Genomic DNA, 25,113 nt, shown 5'->3' on the forward strand with positions numbered 1-25,113 from the left:
ATCGGTGCTAAGGGAGAGTTGCTCGGAAGCAGCTCCCCTTTAAATTTACTCCAGATTTCCCAGTGAGACCTCAGGAGTGGGTTACCTATACCTTCAACCCATTTTCTCCCTCCTTCCCTAATTTTTTTTTCCCAATCTCATCTCCACATTACTTGTAGTTTTGTCCTCCATCCAATCTAGATCTCCTACTCCTATAATTGCTTCTACAATATGCCTTAACCTGTTTGCTACATAATATAGTTTTATATTTGGGAGACCCATTCCTCCCTTCTTTTGACTTAAATACCATTTATTTTTATTTATCCTCGCTTTCTTATCTCCATTACAATAATTGTTTATAATATTTTGCCAACTTTTTATCTCTAATTCTGAAATTTTTATTGGTAGCATCCTAAACACAAAATTAATCTTTGCTAAAATCTTCATTTTTATTAATGCTATTCTTCCAAACCAGGATAAATTTAGTCTTTTATATTTTTCCAATTTTACTAAAACCTCTTTTTTTAACTTAATTAAATTCTCCTTCTCTAAATTATCTAAATTTTTTGTAATTTTGATTCCCAAATATCTAATCTGTTCCTTAACTCTCATTTCTATTCCCTTCCGTTCCCATTCCTTTTCTTCCTTTTTAGTATAATTAAACAAAATCATCTCTGATTTGGACCAGTTTATTCTTAATCCAGTAGCTTCTTCAAATTCTCTCAATTGTTGTTTAATTCTGTCTATCTTTCTTATTGGATTCTTAATAGTTAATAGGGTATCATCCGCAAACATATTCAATTTTATTTTTTTTACACCGCCAATTCCTTCTATCTCTCCATCATCTCTTAATGCATTTGCCAGTACTTCCATAACCATTACAAACAGGACCGGCGAGAGCGGACATCCTTGTCTTATGCCTCTGGCTAGTCGTATCTTATCGGTGAGTCCGTCGTTTACCACCACTACAGCTGTATTTTGAGAATATAACTGTTCTATTATAGTTTTAAATTTATTTCCAAATCCCATTGTATCTAAAATAATCTTTAGTGCCTGCCAGTTCACACAATCAAAAGCCTTGAAGATATCCAATGCCAAAATTCCTGCCTTAATCTTAGATTTTTTTATCACATGTATTGCATTTAAAACTCTTCCCACTAAATTATGCATCTGTCTGCCTGCCACAAATCCACATTGGTCTTCTCCTATACATTCGGATATAAATTTATTTAACCGTTTTGCCAAAATAGATGAAAAATTTTTAGCATCTTGATTTATTAGTGAAATAGGTCTGTATGAATCAGGGACAGTCAAATCTTTATCTAATTTTGGAATTAATATTATCAATGAATGTTCCCATGATTCTGGTATCTTCTCTCCTTGCAATATAGCGTTATAAAGTTTCAATAATTTCGGTATTAAAAACCCTTTGAAGACCTTATAATTAGGGGTGTGCACTAATGCAGTCCAACACATCTGGAGCGCCCCAGGTTGAGGAAGGCTGATCTAGCGTCTCCATGCTCAGGCGCTGCTATGTACGAGGAGCACTGGTGCAGCCCTGAAGGCAGCTGAGGCGCCTTATTGGACGTCGCACACAGATTCCACAGGGAACTTGAAGAACTGCAGGGAGTTCCATGTGATGTCATACAGAACCCAGTTTATGAGGTCAGGTGGCGAGAGAGCTGGAGGCGGAAATCGCAGAGGATGAGGAGGCCGCTCTTCCCTCTTTTGGCCCTCATCACAATCTGCCCTCTGCACGCCATCGATGACAAATGCAGGTAAACGGCAGGCTCAGTTCTCCAGGTGCCCCCGCCAGACCCTGCACCGATGCCATGGAGAAGTGATTCCTCACGGACGGAGGAGGAGAGCGAGGGGGAGGGGGGACAGCAGCTCCGCCACCTGCAGGGCACACGGGCTGCCATCCCATGCCAGGCTCTGCCAAACCCGCCAGTGGCCACAAATCAGACCTCCAGGGACCCTCGGAGATGTCCACCTGTAGCACAAATGTCCAGGGAAGGCAGGCAGCAGGGTCCAGTGGGTCAGGACGGAGCCCGGCCCTCGGAAGTGTAAGAGCCTGGCCCATGTCCTACCTCAGCCATCGACCCAATGGGCGTTTCTTTCTCAGCCTGCACAGGCTTTTGCAGCTGCCATGAATGGGGAGTCAACTGCAGCCTAGTTAAGTGAAGGGCTACAAATGTCACATGTCACGACGCGCTCCGACATCAAGACTCACCGGAGAAGCTGCAAAGTCTCGCTTGTCCAACTGGTGATGTCTCCTGGAAAGGCCCCTCTCTAACGGAAAACTAGGCAAGCCCCCAGCTGCCCCTCAGAGGGGAACTTAGGGGGCTAGGCTCAGAGGAAGGCAGCTTAATATGGGGAGAACCCCTTTGCAAAGACCCCCTTCAGCTTCAGTGCCAAGGCCAGCAGCCGGACAAGTCGACGTATGCTACAGCAAGGGTGGGCAACGTGGTGCCTGTGGGCCTCAATGAGCTCCTGGGCACCTTTCTTGGTTCCTGCCAAGCAGGCCAACTCCGCCCACTTTTAAGACTAATTAACATATTTTGTTGTGAAAAAAGTTTCTGAGGGTGAAGAAAATGGTGGGTTCAAAGGAGCTGTTTAGTGTTTGGGGGCCTCTGCGTTGCACTCAAATCTTCTGGGGCAGGTGACTTGTCCTTCGGGCAGCCATTTTCTCGTGGGACAGTTCCTCAAATGGCCAGACATACCCATAGCCCCAAAATGTTTGCACAAACACCTTGTACAACAAGCAGTGCTGTTTCATAGGGTGACCCTATGGAAAGGAGGACCGGGCTCCTGTATCTTTAACAGTTGTATTGAAAAGGGAATTTCGGCAGGTGTCATTTGTATATATGGAGAACCTGGTGAAATTTCCTCTTCATCACAACAGTTAAAGATGCAGGTGCCCTGCCCTCTTTTAAATCTGATCACAGTATAGCTGCAGTATAGCTCCTGCAGCTTTAGCTGTTGTAATGAAGAGGAAATTTCACCAGGTGCGACATGCATACAAATGACACCTGCTGAAATTCCCTTTTCTATGCAACTGAAATTCCCTTTTCTATTGCTTGGCTTCGTCCATTTTCTTCTGCTGCCCCTTATGCCTGGAACGCTCTTCCAGAACATTTGAGAACTACAAGTTCAACCGCAGCTTTTAAAGCTCAGCTAAAAACCTTTCTTTTTCCTAAAGCTTTTAAAACTTGATTTTGTTCTGACTTTATACTGTTAGTTTTACCCTACCCTGTGCCTGTTTACCCTACCCTGTGCCTGTTTGCATTCTCTTCCCCTCCTTATTGTTTTACTATGATTTTATTAGATTGTAAGCCTATGCGGCAGGGTCTCGCTATTTACTGTTTTACTCTGTACAGCACCATGTACATTGATGGTGCTATATAAATAAATAAATAAATAAATAAATAAATAAATAATAATAATAACTGTTAAAGATACAGGAGCCCTGTCCTCCTTTTCATAGGGTCACCCTACTGTTTCAGCACTTGTAAGCTGTTCTGGATATTGTGATTATATTATTCGTATTATATCCTGCGGTGTAAGCGGCCCCGGGAAAGTGTTTGAAAGGGAGGATATATAATCAAGCCCAATGCTGCTGGTAGTGCCGAAATGCTTATGCTGTCCCTGTTTCCAGTGGAATTTGTGGGCGGCGTCCCTTGGCAACCAGCCACAGCATTCAGGTGGTAGGAGACATCGAAACCCTGCCAGGTTCCTGGCCCTGGATGGTCAGCATTCGGACACCGTTCAGGTCAGGCTATCAGCATACATGCGGAGGGTCGCTGATCAGCACCAAATGGATTCTCACGGCGGCCCACTGCTTCAAAGATAAGAGGTGAGCAAAAGGGTCGTCCCAGAGCCTGCAGAGCTCTGCTTCCATGCCAGGCAGCACAGCGGTGCTGAAAAAAGGGCAGAAAAGGCCAGGTCGAATGATGAAGGGGCTGGAGCATCTCCCCAATGAGGGAAGGTTGCATCAACTGGGATTGTTTAGCTTGGACAAAAGGAGGCTGAGGGGAGACAGGAGAGCGGTGGACAAAATTATGCATGGTGTGGAGAAGGTGGAGAAGGAGACCGTTTTCTCCCTCTCTCAAAATACTAGAACCCTGGGTCATCCAGGACAGATCAAAGGAAGGACTTCTTCACACAGTGCATAGTTAAATTATGAAACTCGCTACCAAAAGATGTAGTGATGGCCACTAATTCGGATGGCTTTAAAAGGGGGTTGGATCAATTCCTGGAGGTGAAGGCTAATGATGGCAACTAGCCCTGATGGTTGTGTGCTATCTCCAGTATTCGAGGCAATAAGCCTGTGTGCCCCAGTTGCTGGGGAACATGGGTGGGAGGGTGCTGTTGCACTACGTCCTGCTTTGCTGGTCCCTGGCCGATGGCTGGTCAGCCACTGTGTGAACAGAGTGCTGGACTAGATGGACCCTTGGTCAGATCCAGCATCAGGGCACTTCTGATGTTCTTAATCTCACTACTCCCGTCTGTCCCGGAGGTAGCATTGTGCTCATGGAAGGGGGGGGGGGTAGGCTGGGAAGGAAGCCTTCCATCCCGGTGGTAGCATCCAAGAGTTGACAGGGGGTGGGGGCTCTGATAGCATCTGAGAAGCTTCATTAATGGTGTGAAGGAAGTTATAGAAGACACGCCTTCCTGGAATAGGATGAACCTCTGTCTAAGCGAGCTGCCTGTTTCCACCGGCAGCCAGCCAGATACAAATGGGAACCTCACGAGCGGAGCATGAAGCCAAGAAGGCAAGAAGAGTAACTGTGGCCCGTTGTCATAGACAACGTCGACCTAAAGCGCAGCAGTCCACCACCTCTTGCAGAAGGCAGATCCTGGATCCAACCCCTTGCAGTAAAAACGATGTGCCACACTGCTTCTTCCAAATAACATGGATCCTACGGAATGTCCCTTCGTCCCTACGCAGCAGTGGGGTTCCGGAAGGAGGGGCTTTGCGCGCATCGGTGAACAAAGGATGGCTCATAAAGGCGAGCCCTTGTTCTCCTGCCTGGGGAGGGGTCAGAGGTGGAGCCCCTGGGTCCAGTCCCCGCCGTCTCCAGTTAAAACGGACCATGCAGCAGGCGACAGGGAAAACTCTTCTCTGTCTAAGGCAGCCTCCCTCCCCCCGCCTTCTCTCCCTGCTCTAGGCACCTCACGAATTGGGAGCTGGTGCTTGGGGCCGCCAAGCTCTCCCGGCCCGGTCCCGACGCTGAGGTGCGCTTCCCCAAGAGAGTGGTGGAGCATGAGCACTACCAGCCCCACCACCAAATCAATGACATCGCCCTGGTGGAGCTGGACGACCCCATCATGTGCAATGACTACATCCAACCGGCCTGCCTGCTAGACAGCTCTGTGGAGATCTCGGCCATGGCCCACTGCTACATCGCGGGATGGGGCTCCACGCAAGAGAAATGTGAGAGACCGCATTGGGAAATGCCCCCCCCCCCCCCATTACAAAGTCCTGATAGGATCATAGAATCATGGAGTTGGAAGGGACCACAAGGATCATCGTCCAGCCTTCCTCAACCTGGGGCGCTCCAGATGTGTTGGACTACAACTCCCAGAATGCCCCAGCCAGCTGGCTGGGGCATTCTGGGAGATGCAGTCCAACACATCTGGAGCGCCCCAGGTTGAGGAAGGCTGATCTAGTCCAACCCTCTGCAATCTGCAGGAAAACGAATCCAACCATCCCTGAGATGTGGCTTTCCAGCCTCTTATTAAAAACCTCCAGAGATGGAGAACTCACAGTGGGGTCGACTGCCCCACCACTTGCTTGGGGACCGGGAGGGAGAAAGATGGGGAATGGTGGAGCAACCACATGCAGAAGAAAGGCAGACATCTGTGCCGGCAGCCCTGCCCTCGCCCCCTGCCACGCACAGGAGACAAACGGCTGACAGCCCCGGGGACCCCTAAGCGGAGAGACTTCAAAACCAGGAGTTTCGTGCTACCTCCAGTATCCGAGGCAGTAAGCCTATATGCACCAGTGGCTGGGGAACATGGGTGGGAGGGTGCTGTTGCACTGTGTCCTGCCTTGTTGTTCCCTGGACGACAGCTGGTTGGCCCCTGTGTGAGCAGAGTGCTGGAATAGTTGGACCCTCGGTCTGATCCTGCAGGGCTCTTCTGGTGTTCTTAGGAGTCTGTAGCTGGACATCTAAACTGTGAGGTCATGTGATTTATGCGGGAAATGGGCAACCTGTCGCCCTCTAGATGTTGCGCAACTACAATTCCCATCATCCTTGGCCATTGGCCATGCTGGCTGGGGCTGATGGTAGTTGGACGCCACAGCTCCCCCAGCTTGGGTCTTCAGCTGGTGAATCTTTGTGATCCACAAATGAGTCACCTGAACGAAGAACTGCTGTTGTTTCGGAAATCTTCAAAGAAAAGGAGAAAGAGACATGTAGAAAAATGAAGCGGGGGGGGGGGGGAAGAGATAGAGAGATAGGACAAGATTGACAGAAAGTAGAAATACGTGCACTCACCTGCACACACACACACACCCTTGTAGTTTGACGACACTGAGGTTGACTTGTTAGAGATCTCTAGCTCCGTTTCAGAACTACCATTTCAAGGGTTCCTTGAGGGGCGATGACTATGAAAGCAGTTTATAGTTTGTCTAGGGGCTGCCTTCCTGCTCTGAAAGCCCTGCGGTGGGTGTGCTGCGTCAGTTATACAATGCAGCAGCCCCTTGCAAACGAACCATATCAGCCTTCCCCAACCTGGCCGATGTGTCAGACTACAACTCCCATCATCCCCATCAGCCTGGCCAAGGCTGAGCTAAAGTCACCCCACAGGGAGAGACTGCTGATTCCTGGGAGATGCCTGGGAATAGAAAACTTGGGCGCAGAGAAAAAGCCAAAGAGAACGCCACAAAGTGGTTGGTGTCTGCATGTAGAAAATTGGGTAACTCTTCTCCTTGCAGCTGAGGCTCCGTCTGACATCCTGAAGGAGGCCAAGGTGGATCTCGTATCCCTAGAGAAGTGCAACAGCAGCAACTGGTACTTTGGAAGCATCACAGTCAACAACCTGTGTGCAGGGTTTGAGGGAGGAGGCATCGACACTTGCCAGGTGAGTTCAGACTCTCCCGGGAGTTTTCTTTATCATGGAGGAAGCCTTTTCTTTTCTCTTCCCCAGCTGGTGGTAAGTAGTTGAGGAAACTCAGAATCCTGGGTTGGAGAGCACTCAGTCCAGGGGCTTCGATGGTCAAAGCTTGAGGAGAGGATTAAGCCCTTGAGAAGTGCACGCAAACAGCCAAGTGCTGCTTCCAAGGGATGGGCAAGCAGGACTCAGCTGGCGTAAGCCCAATCGCCAGAGATTCCTAGCTGGACGTGTGGTTGGCCAACAATGAGAGGTGCCACCCTCAGTCTTTGAGGCCATATCAGTTGCACAAAGGCCCTCAGGCCAGGAGGAATGCAGACCTTAAGAATGGGCACTGGACACTCCGAGGCCCTGGGAAGCCGGTTGTGTCTCACGCCCCTGCTCTGCCATAATGACGTTCACAGCTTCTGCTCCCTGAAAAGGAGGGCTGTGTTTCTCTTTCCCTGACAGACCAGCTTAACCGACATTCAGTGACAAGCTGTTCCCCTCGCCTTCACACCCCAACTTTCACACTGCCATCTCCCAAAGAGGCCAGCTGTTGTGCATCTCTCTCTCTCTCTCTCTCTCTCTCTGTCACACACACACACACACTGCCCTGGCAGGTGGCTGCCCTCTATTTCGCTTGCACCTCCATAGAATCATAGAATAGTAGAGTTGGGAGGGGCCTATAAGGCCATCGAGTCCAACCCCCTGCTCAATGCAGGAATCCACCTCAAAGCATCCCTGACAGAGGGTTGTCCAGCTGCCTCTTGAAGGCCTCGAGTGTGGGAAAGCCCACAACCTCCCTAGGCCATGGGTTCCATTCTCGTATAGAATTATAGAATCGTAGAGTTGGAAGGGGGCTACAAGGCCATCGAGTCCAACCCCCTGCTCAATGCAGGAATCCACCCTAAAGCATCCCTGACAGAGGGTTGTCCAGCTGCCATTTTAGTGACCCCTGCACAGTTCCTCCTCCTCCTCCTCCTCCTCCTCCTCTTCCTCCTCCTCCTCCTCCCAGCTGCTTCTCATGGCTTTTCCTCTCTCTCTCTATTGCAGGGAGACAGTGGGGGGCCCCTCATGTGCAGAGAAGAGCGGTCAGAGCGCTACTGGGTGGTTGGAGTCACCAGCTGGGGACTGGGCTGTGCCAGAGCTCAGAAGCCTGGGGTCTACACTTCCACCCAGCTCTTCTATGACTGGATCCAGGGCTACACAAAAATGCCCCTCCAGAAGACCACCACCCCGACACCTGAACCAACAACCCAAACGCAGACAACATCCAGTCCATCAACGCAAACACAGACCACATCGGAATCATCCACCCAAACGCAGACCACATCCAAAGTCACGACAAAGCGGCCACCGCTCCAACCAAAACCAGTGACACAGACGTCACCCCAACCAGAGACATCGTCTCCAGCACCATCAACATCCTCGAAACCAGAGCCGCAGCCTTTGCCCCTCCAACCACGACCGGTGTCATTGCTGCAATATGCATTGGGGCTGCCACTTGAACCTGAACTAGAGACTCAGACCAAGGCCACTTCGACAGCTACAACCACCACAACAAGAAGAACAACTTTCCAGGCCCCACGTCGAAAACCCCGGAGGCGTACAAAAACGATTATATCCAGCGCCCACTACTCCAGCAGCTGGAACCAAGGATGGCCCAATAATCGGGCAAAGCCCAAGTCACAAACCTAATCCCAGCTGCAGGCGTGCCAATTCCAGCCCTTTGCTACACCGCTAGCCTCTTCAGCCGCTTTATAAACATTCACTTATGCAAACAAAGTATTCTTCCACGGAACGCATAGAAATATCTGACAATCATAGCACAGGATAAAATAGCCATACTTCAAATAAAATAAAAATATACCACACCGATGCCCATTTTTCTTGCATTTGATGGGTATTTGTGAGATATCCCGGTATTGAGATTGCTTTAACCAGAGGTAAGGAAAGTAGCCTGCATGGTTGGGGAAAGTAAGTTTAGTGGTTGCACCGGAGCACCCCAGAAGATGAGGCCTTCAAAGCGTTAGCAAAATTTGCCCTTGTTGCTGTGGCTTCGCTTTGTGGGCTGAGTGAGGTGATGACAGCTCCATTTAAAAAGAGAGGGCACGCAAGGATCTGCTTTGCTTTCCATATCACAGCTAAGAAAGCCCTGACTGGTTTTCCAGCTCCACTGTTTGCATCCCAACCCCACTCTGCTCTGCTTCACCAGGGCATGGCGCCCAGGCACCAATCAGATCAGTCCCTGCACTTATTTATTCAGTAGAGTTATTTTCAGGATTTAGAGACTGTCTTTCTGAAATAAATTGCCCAAGATGATTTAGAACACAATAGCATAATAATTCTCTATCTATCTGTCTGAATGGATGAATGAATGAATGTTTATTTTGGTTACAGACCAGTAAGGTCCGCCTGGCGCCTACACTGTACTCCTTTCGTCGCCAGCTGAAGACCTTTTTATTCTCTCAGTATTTTAACACTTAATTTTAACTTAAATTTAAATTTACTGTTCTAACTCTGTATTTTAATCTTATATCAATTTTGCTGCATGGTTTTTATCCTGGTTGTGCTTTTTATACGGTATTTTTTGTATTTGTGCTTTTAACCGGTGGGTTGTTTTATAATGTTTTTAATTTTTGTGAACCGCCCAGAGAGCTTCGGCTATTGGGCGGTATAAAAATGTAATAAATAAATAAATATAAATAAATATAACAAAACAACAAGAATAAAAACATGTCAAGAAAATACATAATACCATTGTATTAAACATAGCAGTGCCAACCTAAACCTAAAATGCTATTGCAGGACACGGAATAACAGGCTCAAGTTAAAGGAAGCCAGATTCCAGCTGGACATCAGGAAAAACTTCTTGACTGTTAGAGCAGTACGACAATGGAACCAGTTCCCTAGGGAGGTGGTGGGCTCTCCCACACTAGAGGCCTTCAAGAGGCAGCTGGACAAGCATCTGTCAGGGATGCTTTAGGGTGGATTCCTGCACTGAGCAGGGGGTAGGACTCGATGGCCTTGTAGGCCCCTTCCAACTCTGCTATTCTATGATTCTATGTTCAATAATACTTTTCAACATCAATTTCCATTGGCATGGCCACCGCACAAAAACTAGCCATTTTTAAAGTAACTTGAGGACCCTGAGCCAACAGTATATTCTTTAGATGATAATACTAACGTAAGAAGAGCCATGGTGGATCAGACCAAGGGTCCATCTAGTCCAGCACTCTGTTCACACAGTGACCGACCAGCTGTTGACCGGAGACCCTCAAGCAGGACATGGTGCAACAGCACACTCCCACCCATGTTCCCCAGCAACTGATGTATATAGGCTTACTGTCTCTGATACTGGAGGTAGCACTTAGCCATCAGGACTAGTAGCCATGGATAGCCTTCTCCTCCAGGAATTTATCCAACCCCCTTTTAAAGCCATCCAAATTGGTGGCCATCACTACATCTTGTGTAGTGAGTTCCATAGTTTAACTATGCACTGTGTGAAGAAGTCCTTCTTTTTATCTGTCCTGCATCTCCCACCAATCAACTTCATTGGATGATCCTGGACAAAAATGCCCACCTGTCCACATTCTCCACACCATGCATAATTTTGTTCACCTCTATCAGGTCTCTTCTTAGCCTCCTTTTTTCCAAGCTAAACAATCTGAGTTGTTGTAATCTTCCCACATAGGGAAGATATTCCAGTTCCTAGATCATTTTAGTGGCCTTTTTCTGCACTTTTTCCAGCTTTACATCCTTTTTTTAGGTATGGTGAACAGAACTATACACAGTATTCTAAGTGTGGTCACACCGTAGATTTGTATAAAGGCAGTAGGATACTGGCAGATTTATTCTCAATTCCTTTTCTAATAAACATGGAATTTGCCTTCTGTGTCTCCACACTGGGTTGACATTTTCATCGATCGGATCTATCGGGTTTCTTGTAAAATGGAAATAATACAGCAAAACATGGCCTACTCTTTCCACCTCTCCCATCTCAGAGGGGCATACCCAATCTTGATAGGGTATACCTCTAAACCTTCCATCCAGTAGGGCTGAAGGGCAGACATTAAACCTGGCAAATGTGAAAGCTTTCCTGAATTTTGGGATATTCAGATCAGCCAGATATTTTGTGTATACAAATATCACCCCATTGTCTCTAAATTCGGAGTACATTACGGTGAGACTGAAATGATGTTGTAATTCCACATCCCAAATACACTGTTGAATTGTTATTTTAGCTTTTTCATAAGCGAGAGCTACTAGGGATTTGGTGAGAAACCCAGGTTTTACATTTTCTTGTATAGCATGGATTTCCACTTTGTCTAGCATGTATTGATTAGTGTCAACGGAGCCAAATCCACCAGGGAGAAGATCAGCCTCAAGCAATAATGAATCTCGAGAAACACAGAGATTTGCCCCGCCTCTAACTAAGCAATTACTTTGGGAACACAGCTTGGCACTCCCAGCACTGCATGCAAAAACTTAAAAGGGGGCAAAACTTTTATGTGCACGCAACTGAGATCCATGTAACTTCTGGGCGATGGCCTTCACATTAAATACTTGATTAAATACTTGAGGGAATATGTTGACCGCCTTTTGCGTAAAGAAAAAAAAATGGAGGAGAACTTTAGCGCTTGTCTCAGCATTCTCGATAGCGTTCTGAGTTTAAAAATGCCAGAAACCAGAAGAGTGAAAGGTTATATCCAAGTATCTGAAGGATGTAACTGGTTCAACAGGGTGGTCATTAATTTGCCATTTATACTTTAATCTTTTTCTGGTGGTGGTGGGGGAACCATCCCAGAACCTTAGACTTAGCATGGTTAATTAGGAATAGTTTGTTTTTGCAGTAATGGTCTAGAGCAGCCTTCCTCAACCTGGGGCGCTCCAGATGTGCTGGACTACAACTCCCAGAATGCCCTAGCCAGCTGGGGCATTCTGGGAGGTGCAGTCCAACACATCTGGAGTGCCCCAGGTTGAGGAAGGCTGCTCTAGAGCTGCTAGGAGATGTCTTAAATCTATGCTCATCAAGGAAAGCAGCTCTTCTTTGCCAAAGTTCTTCCTCACAACAACCCATGGTTGAGAGGGCTGGGTGTGAACTGAGGTGCTGGTCACCCCCGTCCAAGGCCGGTACTCTAACCACTACACCGCACTGGCTCAGAGTAAAGCCAGGGAGGCTGTGAACGTGAATGGGATAGCTTCTAGAAAGCACTTTGCAACCTGAAAAGTGCTATCAAGCAAACATGGAGGTGACACCTGCACTTGCTGGGAGAAAACCAGTGAGTCAATTTTCAGCTGGCTGCTTGAGCGTTGGGTTTGGGGAACTATCTGAATCTTCCTTTCACCCCCAGCTTTGTATCCTTGGATTTGGACCTAAGTTGAAAATAATACTGTCTGGCAAATGGCTGGCCCAGTTGCTTGCTGATCCTGGTTCCTAAGCAACCACTGCCTCAGGCCAGCCCCTCACAGAACTTCCATTGCTGGAACTTCTCCTGAAGTGGTGTCATACTGGCCGCATGCTGATTGGACGAGGCTCAGAAGCACAGTTTGTGATGTCATGAGCAAAAGGAACAGGTGGTGGAAACCTGGCACCTGTGGAGACATGTAGGATGAAGTGGCTGCCGCTTCCTATTTTGGTCCTTCCCCTGTTCTGGCCCACCCATGCCGAAGACAACGGATGCGAGTGAGTGGCCTCAAAGTCCAGGGGTGAAAGGCAAGGCTCCGCCCACATGTGGGTGGGCACTAGGGTGGTGGGTAGCCCCAGCAGCCACTCCTTTCTGCTTTCCTATCCAGTCGCGCTTTGGAGGTGTTCTGGCCTCCCTTCCTTGAAGTCTGTTCTTCAACGGACTGAGACTCTTGGTTGGATATTTCTGGCCATGATCATTCTATTGCCATCAGCTCCTTGTGGGGAAGCCCAAGCAGACCTTGCTTCAGAAATAGAAGTTGCTAGTACAATGAAGGCAGTTGGAAGTGGTCTCTTGCCTTCTCTCATACTTCAGGTTCTTCTTCTTCTTCTTCTTCTTCCTCTTCCTCTTCCTCTTCCTCTTCCTCTTCCTCTTCTTCTTCTTCTTCTTCTTCTCCTCCTTCTCCTCCTTCTCCTTCTCCTCCTCCTCCTCCTCCTCCTCCCACCTCCCATCAGTCTGTTTGATCAAGTGATTTGCCTGACACCCTTTTCTGTCCTTACCTGCTTCTCTATCACGCTCATCCGTATAGAGAGGAGAATGTACCAGTTCAGTTGTAGCCTCTTCGACATGTTATCGCTTGATGCATCTGAGTGCTCAATATAAGATGTTTGGGGGCAAATTGGGGGTTATTTATTCTGCCTTTTGCAATAGCCCCCACAAATCCAAATAGTTACAAAATACAATACAAAAGCACACAATAAATATTCCTCATAAAATATCAAATAAAACGCCACGAATACTGAGCCAGTAATGTTAAAAGTCCAGAATAAAATAGCAATCTGTCAATGTAAGAGGGGTCAAATGTCTTAAAATCCCATCCAGGCACATAAAGAACAGGATGGGCTTTGCCTGGCACCTGAAAAGATAGCAAATGAGCACCAGGAAAAGTAATCTCAGGGTGCCATTGCAGAGGAGGCCCTGTCTCATGCACTCACTGGTTCAGGGTTTCTGGCAAAGATTTTAATTCATAGAATCAAATCATAGAATAGTAGAGTTGGAAGGGGCCTATAAGGCCATTTAGTCCAACCTCCTGCTCAATGCAGGAATCCACCCTAAAGCATACCTAACAAATGGTTGTGCAGCTGCCTCTTGAAAGCCTCTAGTGTGGGAGAGCCCACAACCTCCCTAGGTCATGGGTTCCATTGCCGTACTGCTCTAACAGTCAGGAAGTTTTTCCTGATGTCCAGCCGGAATCTGGCTTCCTGTAACTTGAGCCCGTTATTCTGTGTCCTGCCTCTGGGATGATCGAGAAGAGATCCTGGCCCTCCTCTGTGTGGCAACCTTTTAAGTATTTGAAGAGTGCCATCATGTCTCCCCTCCATCTTCTCTTCTCCAGGCTAAACCTGCCCAGTTCTTTCAGTCTCTCTTCATAGGGCTTTGTTTCCAGACCCCTGATCATCCTGGTTGCCCTCCTCTGATGGGGAGGTTCCTGTGGGAGAAGACGGCCCTCTTTGGGATGGCTCAGCTTTCCAGTCATCTTTACACACAGTGCATCATCACAGGTGTGAACGGCCTCCCATTCTTTGTGTTTTTCCAGTGGCATCTGCGGGAGGCGTCCCCTGGCGCCCAGCCATGGTGGTACGATGCGGATTATTGGAGGCACGGATTCTTTGCCGGGGACGTGGCCTTGGCTCGTCAGCATCCAGCTACCATCTGACCATGGGTACATGCATAGCTGTGGAGGTTCCCTCATCAGCTCTCGTTGGGTTGTCACTGCAGCTCACTGCTTCTTAAATAAAAGGTGAGCAGAAAAGGGGGCAGCTGTGTGAACTGTCTGAGGGGGCCCTTTGATGGAGAATCTTTTGGAGGAGGTAGAGAGGCTAGCTGGGCTGCATTACCTGACGTGGCCTGAGGATCTTAAATTGGCAGAATGTCATCATGGTCAAAAGGAGGAGCCAGGAAGTCCCAGACTGAAGTCTCATGTCAACCATGAACTTAGTGGGTGGCCTCACACAAGCTTCTGTCTTTTCATCCCTCCACCCCACCCCACCCCATAATCGAGGGATAGTAATGCTCAGCTCCCTTACAGGGTTATGATAAGGATTACTGAGATAGCATATATTAGATACTCCGAATGCTTCAAAATGTGCTATAGAGGATAAATCAACTTGAACAGCCACGGGAGACATTTAGGAGGTCTGGGAAAGATACACTAGATGTGATGAGTGGTAATCCACTTCTTTTATTGCAGTGCCCCACTGTTAAAAGTTATAGCGGCCTCCACCCTCTGGAAAACCCTTCTTCCTGTGGTTCGGGAGGCGGAAAATGTAACATCCTTTAAATGCCTCCTGAAAACATAGCTTTTCACACAGACTTTTCCTGGACTTTAACTTATCTGGCTTTATATTGCCTTTTTAAAAAAACTTTGAACGTTTTAAATTTATTTGAAAATTGTTTTATTTTATGGTTTTAATTGTGCACTACCCAGACAGCCTCAGAGAATGGGCAGTATAAAAATGTAAGAAATAAATAAAACTAAAGTAAGCAAATAAATTTATAATGAGATGTTCTATTGTTATGTTTAATGGGCTGCATTTCTTGTAATAGGTTGTGGTGGTGTGTTAAATGTCTGAAGAATAGTAATGTCTCAGTGTTGTCAGTGATTTGCTTGGTCAAGTACTCTTTTTAGAAATAAATGTTTGGAAAACTGCTCCATAGATAAGGATGATTAAACTAAAATGAATTGCATATCCAGAGCTTCTCTGTAAAAAGATCTCCTTGCAAAGCCTTACTTTCTTTGCTAGCTCATTAAAAAATACCATGTCATTAAACATGCACATACCATTTAAAACACTGATGTCAGGATTTTTGCATAATTTGGTATAATTTGCATAATTTGGGAGCATGCATGACCTGAATGATGATAGATTTTAGGAGGCATACTGTGACCTTCTGGCTGTACTTTCAACATGGGCCCAAGTACATTCGGGTAGGCACCAATTTGCCCACCGTTACTTTTCTAGGCACGCACCAAGGTGCCTGACCCCTCCCACTTTTAATCAAAGGACCATGTTTTCTTACCAGCAGCTAGGATTGCTGTGAAATAGATGTCTGTAGGTGCTGAAAACTTTGGGTTCCAAAGAATTGTTTCATGCATTGGAGACCCCACCTATGCCTTGTACTCAGTAGTCTTTTGGGCAGGTGACTTGTCCTTTGCCACACCTCTCATGGGAGCCATTTTGTGGTGGTGCCTACAACAGTTCCTCAAATGGCCAAATGTGCCCTTGGCCCTAAAAAGTTGCCTACCTATGGAGTAGATGTGCTATCTCCAGTATTTGAGGCAGTAAGCCTGTATGCACCAGTTGCTGGGGAACATGGGCGGGAGGGTGCTGTTGCACCACGTCCTGCTTGTTCATCCCAGGCCGATGGCTGGTTGGCCACTGTGTAAACAGAGTACTGGACTAGGTGGACCCTTGGCCTGATCCAGCATCAGGGCTCTTTTGATGTTCTTAGTTGACCCTGGGTTACTTGGACAAGTAGCCTGGTCTGGTATAAATAAGGCTGTTTCTTGCATTCCTTCTTGGGGATTTGAAAAAAATTAGCTAACAACATAAAGCAGGCCCAGAACACCATTTTATTTATCCGAAGACACCATTCTATTTACTTAGCTCTCTGTCACCCAATAGACAAAGTTCCCTGGGCAGTCCAGAGCTTTTAAAAGGCAGATTTCCAGCCCGTGGTCCTTCCAGCACCATCTTCATTTCCACAGTGACCCTGGCAGATGTCAGGGAGCATCCTGGGAGTTCAGAGGGTGTGCGTGTGCGTGTGCTGTGTCTGTGCTGTGTGTTTCTCTGAGCACCACCAGTTTGCCTTCTGTGAAATGGGTGCTGGAACGGAAAACTGTGCATTCAAAAGAGTTTGTGGATTTGTGTTTTGGAACTCAGACTCCTCCTCCGACTCCTCCTTGTACTTAGGTTTTTGGGCAAGTTACTTTTCTTTTAACCTCACATGTTTGTCTTCTGGGAAATGGGCATTCTGTGCCTGGTGACGGCAGCCATTTTGTGAATAAGCAAGCCCCCCGCCCCTGCGTTGAATTGTCATTTTGTGAAAATGCCCACGGCACTCTCAGAACTCCAAATATGCCCACCAGCCTCCAAGGGTTGAGGACCCTTGTCCCTGACGTATTCTGTTTTATGCTTTCTAAGTTGCTTGCTGAAATGGTGTATTATGATATATTTTTCTGGCCTATGCTCTTAGCCACTCTGAATACATTATTAGAAGGGAGGGATTTGTTTGTTCCTAGATTGATTTATTCACTGGGTACCATCCCACTTTTCATGCCGCCCTCTGGGGTCTGGGGGACCCACCTTTCTACACCCTGTCTTGTACACCCCTGGAGTTAGGGTCAAACCCAACTGCCTTCCATTATTCTTATTTTAACGACACTCCTTTAATGGAGAACTCTGTTTCTCCGTGCGCAGGTCAGTGAGCTAATTTCCCCTCCTTCTCTGCTAAAGGTTTCTAGAACATTGGAAGCTGGTGATTGGGGCTACCCAGCTCTCCCAGCAGGGGCCCGATGCCCAGGAGCGCACCATCAAGAATCTGGTGGAGCACGAGCACTACAACCGCCACAACCACTTAAACGACATCGCCCTGATGGAGCTGAGCCATCCCGTTAACTGCAGCGATTACATCCAGCCCGCCTGCTTGCCCAGCAAGGAAGTGGAGGTTTCGTCACTGACTCACTGCTACGTCAGTGGCTGGGGAGTGACAGATTTGACAAGTGAGCGCCTCAGGAGGGACACGAAGACGGGACGCATGGGGAAGCCATGGAGCTGCCATGGAGCAGGGGGTTGGACTCGATGGCCTTTTAGGCCCCTTCCAACTCTACGATTCTATGATTCTATAGCAGCTCAGAGCAATGGTCCAGCCCGCCCGCCCTGGATTGAGACCCCAGAGAGCTGCTAAGCTTCTCCATCATGCAAAGTATGGATCCTCCCCACCTCTCACCCCCAGATGTGTGGGGCTGCAACTCCCATCATTCCCAGGAGCATGGGAATGGGATCCACCCAGCCCCTTCTGAGAATTAGGGGGTCATTTTCCTAGCAGGAAAAAGGAAAGGAAAGGAACCCCTCGCGCAAGCACTGAGTCATTACTGACTCTTGGAGGGGCGCCAGCTTTCGCTGACGTTTTCTTGGCAGGCCTTTTAGCGGGGTACTTTGCCGTTGCCTTCCCCGGCCGTTATTACCTTTCCCCCAGCTAACTGGGTACTCATTTTACCGACCTCGGGAGGATGGAAGGCTGAGTCCACCCGAGCAACATCTAAATGGCTAAAGAGAGGAGGAGGGGGAAGCGATGGTTGCTTCTCTACGGGCGTTGCTGATTGAAAAGGGCAACATCTCACGAGCGTATTTCCTCAGGAGAGAACAACCTATTTAGGAGGGAAGTTGCCAGAGCATTGGCAAAGCGCTGGGGGTTTCATAACCACCACCAGTATCTCCACTAGGGGTGTGCACGGACCCCCCACTCCGCTTCACTTTAAGATCCGCCATTTTCGGATCGGCCCGCTCTGCCCCGCCCCCACTCCGCCTGTGCCCACTCCGCTCCGCTCGGAGCTCCGGATCCGGATCGGAGCTCCAGTCCCCCCCCCATAGGGGGGGTTACCGGGCCCTGCCACCATCGCCGCCCATGCGGCGACGGCGGCAGAGCCCGGTAAGGAGGAGGGGGGCCTTACCTGCCTCCGTCCGTGGTCCGTCGCCGTCTTCAATTGAGCCCGTGGTTCCACCAGGAAGTCTGGCCCAGACTTCCTGCTGGAACCACAGGCTCAATTGGAGACGCTGACGGACCGCGGACGGAGGCAGGTAAGGGAGAGGAGGGCGGGGGGGGGTTACCAGGCCCTGCCGCCATCGCCGCCCATGCGGCGACGGTGGCAGAGTCCGGTAAGAGACCAAGGGGGAGGGGGGCCTTACCTGCCTCCGTCCGCGGTCCGTCACCGTCTTCAATTGAGCCTGCGGTTCCACCAGGAAGTCTGGGCCGCAATAAGGGAGAGGAGGGCGGGGGGCGTTACCGGGCCCTGCTGCTGTCGCCGCATGGGCGACAGCGACAGCGGCAGGGCCCGGTAAACCCCACTTACCTTTCCGGCGGAGCTCCGGATCGAGGCGAAGGATCCGCCTTCACCTCGATCCTCTTCGCCACGCTCCGCCGGCCCCCCAATCCTCTTCGCCTCCGCCTTAAGGGCAGGCGAAGCCCCCCGCTCCGCTACTGCTTCTCCGGTCCGATTAGAAGCAGAGCACATCCCTAATCTCCACCCAGATTCACCTGAGTTAAGGGACTTGGCACCAGAACCCATTTTCCAGGTCAACTTCCTGGAACATGGGAAGCAGCAGCAGTAGCAGCAGAGGTGCAGATTTCTCCTCCTCTTTAACTAATCCAGAGTCCACAAAAGCGGTGTCTATATGAGGGGAAAGCCCTGGAGTGGCTTCACAGTGGGGCTGTGTTGTTTAAATGATGCAGAAGCCATTGCGGAACCATCCCAGGGTTTTCCCCTGAAGATCCGAAATCAAGAAGTCGGGGGCTTACCCTGACTTTTCCCTCTTCAGCGAGGCGACAACGGCACCTCTGTGTGTGTCACTGCTCTGGATTTGCAGGGGGGCGTGGCAGAGCAGATGGCGACCCCTAATTGGTTGCCATCTGCCCAGATAGGGGGGCGAGGGCGGGCCAGCGAGCTGAATGGCTGCTGGAATACCTCTGTGCTTCTCTGCTGGGGAAGGTGGAAAGGTAAAAAAAAACCATGTGGAGGGGTGTGCGCAGTTGCGTGACGGTGCGGTTGTGCGATGGTGCACAGGTGCAGAGATGCATGGGTGTGGCGGCTCCTCCAATGCATGGGGTTGGGGGGGGCTCGCAGTGACAATGCCCCCGTCGTAAAGACAGCCCCCAACTTACAGCAGGGTTTAGAGAATTCCAGGGCCCCATGCTTTCACTTTCCAGAAGAGATCTTATATAAGAACATGGTAGCGCAAAGCTTATTACTCGAGATCTACCAGATTGATTTTGCTCATTTTTGTCTTATGCTGAAGCTTGAGCAGTGTAGACCAGTAGAAAAGTTTGAAAGTTGAAACAAGTTCAAAGCTCAAGCTTTAGTAGGAATTAATTTCCTTCACACCAAACAGGCAAGGTAACCCACCCACCCACCCCACCCACACTAGTGGGATGACGGACAGCCCTGCTTGGTCCATCAGTGTGGCATGAAGGCAGGTCCTGGGCGTAGCTGTCACTGCCAGTGGGTGGGGGGAGAGGGGACGGAGGTGGCCAATCAGGGCATGTGAGGAAGGGGTGGGGCTGCACAGCATGCAAATTTCAGAGGGGGATTCACTATTCATGAGCTTCATTTGCATCATTCATGGGCTCCTCTGTGGTGAGGGGACCGAGGGGCAAAAAGGTGGGAAAGCAGCAGGTCCGAAAGTGCCCACTGTGACATGGACTGGATTATTGCATTTATATCCTGCCTTTTTTTCGTCCAATGAACCCAAGGCAGCATACATCCACCTCCTCTTCCTCTCTATTTTATCCTCACAACAACAACTCTGTGAGGTGGGCTGGGCTGGGAGTCTGTGACTGGCCCAAAGTCACCCTGTGGGTTTCCATGGCCGAGTGGGGACTAGAACCCGGATCTCCTGACTCCCAGTCCAACACCTTAGCCACTACACCACAGTGACTTTGCACTGGTATAAATAGATCCGTTCTCCTTGCAGAGCCAATGCAGACGTCCGACATCCAGCAGGAGGCCAAGGTGAACCTCATCCCCTTGGACACATGTAACAGCAGCGGATGGTACAGCGGTAAAATCCATTACAACAATATCTGTGCCGGACATGAGCAAGGAGGCATTGACAGCTGCCAGGTACATATGTGGAACAAATCCAGAGGTTGTGTTGCATGACCTACCCCCCCACCCAATGAAGGGAAGGGCAGGGCTGGGGGAGGACATAGGAGAGACTTCCCTTTAGGAGGACATGGTTACAGGAGTTGCCGAAGCCTGGGCCCGAAGGCAAAAGGCCCACACTTGTTCCCTTTTTGGGTAGCACGCACCCATAACATAGAATCATAGAATAGAATCATAGAATAGTAGAGTTGGAAGGGGCCTATAAGGCCATCGAGTCCAACCCCCTGCTCAGTGCAGGAATCCACCCTAAAGCATCCCTGACAGATGGTTGTCCAGCTGCCTCTTGAAGGCCTCTAGGGTGGGAGATCCCACAACCTCCCTTGGGAACTGGTTCCATTGTCGTACTGCTCTAACAGACAGGAAGTTTTTCCTGATGTCCAGCCGGAATCTGGCTTCCTGTCACTTGAGCCCATAATTCCGTGTCCTGCACTCTGGGAGGATTGAGACGAGATCCTGGCTCCTCAAGAGGAGCAGGCCGGTGTTTGGCCTTGCTTGCGGCCTGCCTTCTCATTGGCTGCTCCCTGTTCCCTCACAGCTTGTACCATGGAGGCCTTCAGGTTCCAGGCATGTTAAATGTGCCTCACTACTCTGGATGATGGCGAGCAAGGCCATGTGGGTGTGAGAAGGGCAGTTCCTCTCACAAAGGGCAAATTCACACATGCCTGTTCAGTCTTTGGACAGCAGCAACATTAAGGGATGATTTGCAAGGTGTGAAAGAGTCATCACGGATTGACACACCCACCCCAGTCTTTCATTTGACCTTGCATCTCCTCACAAATCTTTTCAGTTCTGGCAATTCACACCTCCGTTTGTGAGTCATCGGGCCACGGAGCCATCAGTGGCTCCCTGGGTGCTTGGCACAGACATAGACTGCTTCCAGATGAGGATGGTATTGCACTCTGCCTTGTTCATGGACTTTTACAGGGCATCTTGCCTTCACGGCCTTCCAGTCATAACCCTGGCGCCCACATTTCCCCACCTCTTCTTCCAGCTTCCCCGCCCCGAGGTACCACTGAAAAGCTAGTAAGGAAAAAAGAAGAAGACAGAACTGCTTCACAAGGCCTCCTAATTGGTAGCGCTAGGAGACCTCCATCTGGATGCGTTCGGACAACAGAATAGCCAAAAGTGGGATAACAAACAACTCGACATTTATTTATCTAGATCAGCCTTCCTCAACCTGGGGCGCTCCAGATGTGTTGGACTGCATCTTCCAGAATGCCCCAGCCAGCTGGCTGGGGCATTCTGGGAGTTGTAGTCCAACACATCTGGAGCGCCCCAGGTTGAGGAAGGCTGATCTAGGGTGTGGATAATAATCTGTCGTGGTGTGGATAAGGATCAGCATTGAATTGACTCACTCATTCCCCCTTCTCACCCCCCTACGCTACTATCCCATTAGTCTTTGCTGCTGAAAATCTATCCTTCCAGCTGGACTAGAGTGGCAGCCAACCGCTTTGTCCGTTCTTGCCTTGTGACTCAGTGGCCAACGAAAATTACCAACAGTGGCTGATGAAATAACCGACGGTGCCCACCACACCACACGATAACTAATGGTGGTTCAAATAGACAAAGCTGCACAGCATTGGTTCTTTGCATGGGTTATTTTGGTCAAATAACCAACGGTTGGTTAAAAAGCTAGGAGCAGGGCTTTCTCCGCTGTGGCACCCCGGTTGTGGAACGAGCTCCCCAGAGAGGTCCGCTTGGCACCTACACTGTACTGCTTTCGTCGCCAGCTGAAGACCTTTTTATTCACTCAGTATTTTAACACTTAATTTTAACTTAAATTTAAATTTTACTGTTTTAACTCTGTATTTTAATCCTATATCAACTTTGCTGTGTGGTTTTATCCTGGTTGCGCTTTTTATACTGTATTTCGTAATTGTGTTTTAAACTGTTGGGTGTTTTACTCTGGTTTTAATTTTTGTGAACCGCCCAGAGAGCTTCGGCTATTGGGCGGTATAAAAATGTAATAAATAAATAAATAAATAAATAAATAAAGCTCCCTCTACGCAACACGAAATCCCATGGTGAGTTAAAGAACCAACTGTTGACTATTTAAACCACCATTGCTTATCGTGTTGTCCGAACCCAGTGAATGTGTTTGCGTTACCCATTTCCCACCACACAATGGGCTTGAAGCAATTTAGGGCACAATCCTATCCATGTTTTGACAGAAAAAGTCCTACAACTCCTGCCTAGACATGCATAGGGGTTGCGCTGTTACAGAGCAGACAAATACAGTAGCCATCGCTACAATACTTCACATTTATGGAATTACAGTTCATTTAAAACAGACTTCCCCATATGAGCACCATCCAGGTGTGCTGGACTGCAACTCCTGGAATCCCTGAGTCAGAAATGTATTCATTCATTCATTCATTCATTCATTCATTCATTCATTCTAGTTCTTGGCTGCCTTCCAGGGCTGAAGCCCTCCTAAGGTGACCTACAGCAGTAAGGCAGTGTACAGAAATGCAACTGTGTGGGTTGTTCCTGATGGATGATGTGCTCCTCCTGCCCCCCCCCATCTCTTGCAGGGCGACAGCGGCGGCCCCCTCATGTGCAGGGAAGCGAGGTCGGAGCGCTTCTGGGTTGTCGGCGCCACCAGCTGGGGCTCCGGCTGTGCCAGAGCCCGGAGGCCCGGAATCTACTCTTCGACGCAACACTTCCTTGAGTGGATCAAAGGGGTTACCAAGGAGGAGTTCTTCACGCCCATTCGCCCCAAACCTGCAAGGCCGACGCCAAAGCCGATACCAAAGCCGACGGCGAAACCGTGGCAGCCCCATATACACCTGCAGGTGACGGGCTGGCAGCTTCCTTGGTCCAAACCGACTAGGCCAATCCCAACACAGCCGCCTCCCGTGTGGCAGCCGGCCGTCTACCCAACCGCAGCCCCGCAGTTTGTGGACTGGTACAACACGCCCCCCACGCCCACAGCACCTCCTTTCTTGACAACCCCTCCCACTTGGCCACAGCCAGTGCAGCAACCGCTGTGGAGCTCCCCGTATGTGAACACTCAGTGGTGGGCGACTCCTGCGATAACAAGGCCCCCGCCTCCGCCTCCGCCTCCGCCAGCACTGACTGTACAGCAGTACCAGACGTTGAGCAAGTGGGGGCTGACTAGACCTACCCCCAGAACGAGGTACCCAGGTCCATCATATGTGGGACAGCAGTACCAGAACTGGAACCTTGGGTTGACCAGGCCGCCCCCAAGAACAAGGCCACCACCACTAATAACGCAGAAGTGGTACAGGCCCACTGCGCAAGGGGGTTACTATTGGGGCCCAAAGTGGTCCAAGGCCCGCAACTAGCCCAAACAACTTTAGTGCTCCCTTACCCCCAACTTCTGACAGTTGTTTGATATCCTGCCCTGGCCTTACATCCAGCACGCTCTAACTGTATATAAATTGGATTCCATCCCTTTCCCTTATCACACACCGAAGCCCAAACAAGATCACAAGAACTGTCTTTCCAGAGTGCAATGATTACCTTCTAAAGTATATATAAATATATGTATGTAAATAGATATATGAGTTCTTTTGGCAAGACATGAAAGATGCTATGGAAGGGATGTGGTAGAAACCAAGCCAGCACGGCACGTACAGGTGATGCTGACTTCCGAGATTAAACACTCTCTGCTCTTGAGGACCCAAGGACCTCTCGTGCCTGGACTGGAACTAGCAGGCCAAAGCCAAGGGCAATGGATGATCCCAACACACCTGGACCGTTTCGGTATTTTGCTCTTGCACACCAAGGTTGTAGTGGGAAGACCTCATGGTTCCATCGCCCAGCAGTCATTCTTCTTTGGCATCTTTTTGTAATGAACATGAGCAATAAATCCGTGTCCTTCTCACACCTGCTTACTCCACTGCATGATATGGAAAACACCCCACATTTACTTATCTATTCATTCATTAAAAGGTTTGTACCCTGCCTTTCTGTATCAACATTTGAATGTCCAAGGTGGCTTGCAACCATTTGACTAAAACGGAAGGAGGAATAAACAGAAAAAAGTAAACAAGCACAACGCAAAAGTGTTATAAAATCAAGCAGCTGTTAGAGGCCTGGCAAAATGAAAAGGTCTTCAGCTTATGGCGAAACATAACTAGGGTGGGATTAGGTAGTTCCACGCCCTCCGCGCATTGGTAGGGAAGAACCGTTCACACCGACTCCCCAACCACCACACCTTGGACGCTGGTGGGATGTGAAGGAAGGCCTCTGTGCCCAATGTGTGTGGAAGGGCAAGGTTGTGTGAGATGAGATGGCTCTTAAAACATCCTGCCGCAAGCTGGTTAGGGCTTTAAAAGGTGATGCCTGGCACCTTTGAACGGAGCCTGGAGATTGCCTGGAAACCAGTGAAGTTCATCATAAAGGGATGTCCCATCCTTGAATAACACAGCTCCAGCTAGCACTGTGTGGCCACTGCATTTTGAAGTTTCTGAATGCTTCTCAAAGGCAGCTCCACTT

General features: G+C 49.1%; 2 protein-coding genes across 2 annotated transcripts; both read left to right on the plus strand.

The window, feature by feature from the left end:
• The first annotated feature begins 1,683 nt into the window (after positions 1-1,683).
• Positions 1,684-8,778, plus strand: LOC134403930 (acrosin-like). Its single transcript, XM_063134474.1, has 5 exons — positions 1,684-1,757; positions 3,638-3,835; positions 5,151-5,416; positions 6,923-7,068; positions 8,134-8,778. Exons 1-5 carry the CDS (start codon positions 1,684-1,686, stop codon positions 8,776-8,778), a joined length of 1,329 nt encoding a protein of 442 aa, XP_062990544.1.
• A 3,914-nt stretch (positions 8,779-12,692) lies between these two features.
• Positions 12,693-23,972, plus strand: LOC134403931 (acrosin-like). The gene is made up of 5 exons (XM_063134475.1): positions 12,693-12,766; positions 14,305-14,508; positions 17,225-17,490; positions 20,459-20,607; positions 23,184-23,972. Exons 1-5 carry the CDS (start codon positions 12,693-12,695, stop codon positions 23,955-23,957), a joined length of 1,467 nt encoding a protein of 488 aa, XP_062990545.1. The 3' UTR covers positions 23,958-23,972.
• The last annotated feature ends 1,141 nt before the right edge of the window (positions 23,973-25,113 follow it).

Source organism: Elgaria multicarinata, chromosome 9 (genome assembly GCF_023053635.1).
Source record: "Elgaria multicarinata webbii isolate HBS135686 ecotype San Diego chromosome 9, rElgMul1.1.pri, whole genome shotgun sequence".
NCBI lineage: Eukaryota > Metazoa > Chordata > Lepidosauria > Squamata > Anguidae > Elgaria > Elgaria multicarinata.